This window comes from Gekko japonicus, unplaced genomic scaffold (assembly GCF_001447785.1).
Source record: "Gekko japonicus isolate JY-2015 unplaced genomic scaffold, Gekko_japonicus_V1.1 scaffold248, whole genome shotgun sequence".
Lineage (NCBI taxonomy): Eukaryota > Metazoa > Chordata > Lepidosauria > Squamata > Gekkonidae > Gekko > Gekko japonicus.
Window position 1 is genome coordinate 72196 of NW_015169782.1, and position 5719 is coordinate 77914.

Genomic DNA, 5719 nt, shown 5'->3' on the forward strand with positions numbered 1-5719 from the left:
GAAAGTGGTACTTTTCTCCCTTTCTCACAATACAAGAATTCGTGGGCACTCAATGAAATTGCTGAGCGATCAGGTTAGAACGGATAAAAGGAAGTACTTCTTCACCCAAAGACTGATTAACACTTGGAATTCACTGCCACAGGAAGTGGTGGCGGCTACAAGCATGGACGGCTTCAAAAGGGAATTAGATAATGGCTATTAACCACAAGGTAATAGATAGAACTCTGGGGCCAAGTGATGCTCTGCTTCTTGGTGCTTGGGGGGGGGGTCAACAGTGGGAGGGCTTCTAATGTTCTGGCCCCACTGGTGGACCTCCTGATGGCACCTGGTATTTTTGGCCACTGTGTGACAGAGTGTTGGACTGGATGGGCCTTTGGCCTGATCCAACTTTGGCGTCTCTTATGTTCTTATGTTCTCACTCTCATTCCAAGCTTGCATTGTCCAACCATCAATCCGTCCTCCTGAGCCTAACGAGCAGGTTAGCTAGCCAGCAGCCATCCTGGCGTTTTGAACAGGCGGGAAAGGGGGTTGAGCACCTGGTCTGTTGAGACCAGATTAGAAGATGGTGTTTCCATTGCTGGGTGCTGACCGCCCACTTTCCTTTTCCCTCCAAGCACCAGGTTATGTGCCTCCATGAATACGAGGAAACGACACGGCTCTAGAAACACCGAGCAAGGCGTTTACCTGGGGCCTTCCCAGACGCAAGTTCTGCCCCCGCTCACCACTGCCCCAGCTGCAGCTGCAGCAGCACCGCCTCCGCTCCAGCTGGACACCATGTCGTGTCAAGATCGCACCCAGGAGTTCCTCTCCGCCTGCAAGTCCTTGCAAAGCAGACAGGTGAGTGTCGCTTGGGGGCAGCCTGCGTGGTGTGCCATTGCCCTGGCCCGTGCAAACTTTGGGGTCAGTGCCACACTTCGGCTGCTTCTGTAGCTCCGGACCTGGGTCTGACCAAAACCACTGTCAACCAAGCGCTGTGATAGGCCCTGTCCCGTATTTCACATTCACATCCCAGCATTGGCCAAGAAATGCTGGAGATGCAAAAGAGAAAAGGAAATACCTTTTGCACTGGGGCATTGGCTGGGGTGAAGTTACTCAGGCTGCACCGGCAGAGCATAAGCTTTGGACGCCGAAGGCCATAGGGGCAGTTTTGCAATCTCCATTTAAATACTACAACTAATAACAAAGTGACATCAAATCACAACCCAGCTTATGGGGACCCCATGAAATTCCGCCTTATGGGGTCTTGAAGGCAAGAGACAAAACAGAGGTGGCTTGCTATCGCCTTCCTCTGCATAGTGACTCCAGGCTTCCTTGGTGGTCTCCCATCCAAGTGCTGACTGTGGTCAGCCTGGCTTAGCTTCCAAGCTGTGATGAGTTCAGGCTAGTCTGGGCTATTTAAGCTGCCGCCTCCATTCAAAAGGCTCTCGTAAAGCAGAGCTGGGAGGAACTTTCTATCTGAGTGTCTGGAGGGCCGTAGCCAGGATGCTATATTTGGTCAGCACTCTCCCATTGTGGCTGGATTTAGCTCTGACTGCCACTGCTGAGGCCATCGGAGGAAGAGGAGGCAGCCACCAGGCCCCCCCCTCCTTCAGGCTTGGACCCAGTTCTAGCTGAGCACCCCATCTCTTTAACTATCAGATGTCGTCACTGCGGCTATTGAACCTAAACTCAGTCTTGTCTCTTTTGGGACCACCTTTCCCAGGAGCATTTTGTACTGAGTTGCAGGTAACATTTGTTTTGGATTTCAGTCACTGTGAGTGGCTTCAGGACCAGACTTCCTGCCTGTTCTCCCCCCCCACAAACAAACAAAAAAACAAACAAAAAAACGGAAGATCCAAGGCAGCTTTCAGGAACAGATTTTTAAAATCATATCATGAATTATTTAAAAAGCTGTAATAAACAATTAAAGCCTATTAATGAGCGGGCACACCTGCTACCTGCCAACATCCAGAACAGAAAACCCTCTTGAATCAATACCCTTGCATGCTTTCCTTAAGGTTGGCAGTGGAGATCAGTTTTGGACTGTGGGGAGGAGTCGTGGTTCAGCCGTAGATCTCTGCTTTGTATGCCGGTCCCAGGTTCGTTCCCCCACATCTTCAAAGGGAAGGATCAGATAGCAGAGGATGTGAAAGACCTCTGCTTGAGACCATGGAGAGCTGCTGCCTGCCAAAGTAGACAAGACTGCCCGGATGGACCAACAGTCTGACTAACACACAACACACATGAAGCTGCCTTCAGGTCTTTTCTACTTGGACAGGCAGCAGCTCACCAGGGTCTCAGGTAAAGGTCTTTGATATCACCTGATCCTTTTAATGGCAGGTGCGAGCGGTTGAATCTGAGGCCTTCTGCGTGCAAAGTAGATGCTCCGGCACTGGGCCGTAGACCCACCTGCTCAATAGAAGGCAGCTTCCTGTGTGTGAGAGAGGGCAGAGATCACACAAGAATGGAGCCGTGTCTGAAAAGGCTGGTGAGCCACCGAAAACATTCTAAGAAGACATTGTGATGAGCAAAACAGATGCATGGGTTTTGGCTGAGAAGCAAGGTAAAAACACAATGGTATGGATCCAGCCTTTTCCCCACTTAAGTGGTTCTTCCATTGGAGGAAGAGCCACTGAAGTTGGAGGAAGATTTCTAGCTTTGCTCACTGGAGGGTACAATAGGAATAGGATCCGCCCAAATACATTCATATATAAGGCTGACTGGCATTTTGCTTAGTGAACAGAGAGACACATTTTCTTTAAAAACATGCATATTGCTACCCACAGAAGAAGTTGGCCCAATGTGAGCACTTGAAGCTGCCTTCGACCGAGCTAGAGCTGTGGTATTGCCCTGGCAGTGCTGCAGCCTCTCAGATGGAGGAATGTTCTTTGCCCACATCAGCTCCCGGAGGTCCTTTAACTGGCAGCACTGGGGATCGCACTTGGGTCTTTCTGCTTACGTTCTCCCACTAGGTCTTGTCCTCTGTCCAGCAACAATAGGGTAGTTGGGGCGTTCCCTCCATCCTCTGACTTCTTGCATCTAATATGCTAATGGTTATCCCTGTCCCGTCTTTTCAGAATGGGCTTCAGCTGAACAAACCAATGTTGAACGCTGTACGGCAAAGAAGCGAATTCACTCTCATGGCCAAGTGAGTTTTGCTGCGCAGAGGTGGTCCAGCAGGGGAGACAGTAAGAGATGAGGTCGGGTGGGATACCCTACAAGAGCTGTCTAGCTTCTCCCTGTGCACAACCAGGCGCAAGCACAGCTCTGTGGCTCAGCAAAGTCTGGCTGTTACCCTCCGACATTGGTCAGCTCGTGCTCTCTGTTTCCATACAGTGCCTGGGCTAGGTCTGATTGGGGTGAGCAGAGGGACTCACTGTGTGGGGCACTGTGGGGGCTGCCAGAAATCCTGCTGATGCCAAGGTCTACCATGCCCAAACAACCCTCCCCCCCAAAAAAAACCCCTCAACTTCTGTCATCATTGTGGGTGTTGCTGGAATTTTGCACTAACAAATCCTGTGTTCAGTAATCCAAATTAGGAGGGTTGCATAATTCACCCCACGGGGAGGCACACTTGAATTAAAATGCCTTTCCTTGCCACCCCAACCCTGGTTTAGAACATTATGGTTCAGTGAATAGAATTGTTGGGGGGAGGTGGTCATCGCGGCTTTTCATCTCTTTCGCATCATTAGCGGAGGCAGGATATGTTCTTGGATTTTTTGACTCCGCATATCTTCTGCAGACAAGAGAACTCAACCGTGCTTGGGATGAATTGTTTTAAAGCCAGGCGTATTGGCAGTTCTGAATTCTGTTTTGAAAACAAATGATGAAACTAACACAAAATTGGTAGAAGTTGTGTGAGCACTGCCCTTGTGGTTGACTCGTGACTGCTTGTGCTTCTCAGGCGCATTGGGAAGGACCTCAGCAACACATTTGCCAAGCTGGAGAAATTAACAATCCGTGAGTATTTGGGGAGGGCTGGATGAGGCGGAAGAGAATGAGGAAGCCCTCTGAAACGGGGCGTTCCTCGGCCGGCCTTCAGTGCTGCTTTATGAAAATGTCCGTGGGAGGGTGAATATTAGTCTGAGCAGAGTACCTGGTGCTTGTTTGTGGATTGAGGCCACAGCTAGGGAGGGGCTAATAGGTGCTCCACCCTACCTGAAACTCTAGTTTGCCCCCACTTAAAAAACTTTTCGAAGAAGAGGCTTTTAAATTCAGTGACACAACAGCTTTGATTTAAAAATGCATTCATCCGGCATCTAGCGCAGTCCTGTCTCCTGGTGTAGTGGTTAAGTGCGCGGACTCTAATCTGGGAGAACCGGGTTTGATTCCCCACTCCCCCCCTCTTGCAGCTACTGGATGACCTTGGGCAAGCCGTAGTTCTATCAGAGCTGTCCTTGAAAAAGAGCAGTTTCTGTCAAGAGCTCTCTCAGCCCCACCCACCTCACAGGGTGTCTGTTGTGGGGAGGGGAAGGGAAAGGAGTTTGTAAGCCGCTCTGAGACTCCTTTGGGTAGTGAAAGGCGGGGTATAAGTCCAATCTCTTCTTCTTCTTCCTCCGATGGGCAGTGGCTCTCTTGGGGCTTTGGCTGTCAAAGGCCAAACTTCACTTCTGCTCTTCAGGAGGCAGTTGAAGCCAGTTTTATTGAGGGCTGCATTTGGCTCCTTCAGTCTTTATTTATTGGCAGTCCTCACCGAGATTTTAAAATGCGGCCGTTTATGTGTTTCTTTTTGTATTGGTCGTTCTGTTTGCCTCGTGGGCTGCCGTGTTCTGCGAGGTAGAAAGGCGGCTAGTAAATGTTCTGAATAAATAAAAGCAAAGTTGCCCCAGCATGCCATATCATAATAAATAGGTATCATTGATCAATTCCATGGAACTTGCTTTACACTCCATATTCTCTGTACTTTCAGCGCAGCAGTGGGCAGAGTTTGTGGTTTGGGCACTGAAGACCCACGATCAGATTGTTGTTAGGCAGTCCTTTGAGACAGCTGCTTCCCTCGATAGGGCTTATGTGGCAGATAATGCTCTCCGTTTGAGGTTGGGGGGTGGGTGGGATGGCTGCTACTCTGATTTGATGGCTTGAAATCAGCAGTGTGCCGGGTCCCTTATAAGACCTCCCCCAAGAGTGTGGCGGCAGCCCTGCCTCGCAGGGTCTTTAGTCTTAATATCGAAGCTGGAATTAGAGAAAGGGCAGGGCTTGGGCAGGGGTTAAGGAGGGCTTCATCATCGAAGCTCCGACTCTGTGTTTTCAGTGGCCAAGCGGAAATCCCTGTTCGATGACAAGGCGGTAGAGATCGAGGAGCTGACCTATATCGTCAAACAGGTGAGAGAATCGCTCTGGGGCAGTCTGCAGAACGGCAGGGAAATGGTCCCGTTGCTCCACCGCTCCCATCCTTTTGTTAAAATCTTCCTGCTTGTAAGAAAAGCAAGCTGTAAATTGTAAGCCACCGGAAAGCAGCGGAGAACATGTTAGAGCCAGCCACACGGGAGGGGGGAAATGTTCTATTAAGGACCTCTGTGTCAAGTTCCTTCCTGGTCTCCCTCCTTAGGCGGTTTATTTCTCCCCGCACAGGACATCAACAGCCTGAACAAGCAAATCGCACAGCTGCAGGAGTTTGTGAAGGCCAAAGGCAGCCAGAGCGGGCGTCACGTGCAGACCCACTCGAACACCGTGGTGGTGTCGCTGCAGGTCAGACTGGAGGAAATTCAGGAATTTGGGGGGGGGGTTTCCTACACAGCAC

The 5719-nt window shown here is 50.4% G+C and overlaps 1 protein-coding gene across 1 annotated transcript in view; it reads left to right on the forward strand.

The window, feature by feature from the left end:
• The window catches only part of STX5 (syntaxin 5), a 28066-nt gene that overhangs the window by 11572 nt on the left and 10775 nt on the right, over positions 1–5719 (forward strand). The window contains exons 2-6 of the mRNA XM_015416813.1: positions 615–837; positions 3057–3127; positions 3884–3939; positions 5231–5301; positions 5551–5667. Of these exons, the coding sequence (XP_015272299.1) occupies positions 634–837; positions 3057–3127; positions 3884–3939; positions 5231–5301; positions 5551–5667 (519 nt within the window). The 5' untranslated portion in view covers positions 615–633. The remainder of the gene's footprint in view (positions 1–614; positions 838–3056; positions 3128–3883; positions 3940–5230; positions 5302–5550; positions 5668–5719) is intronic.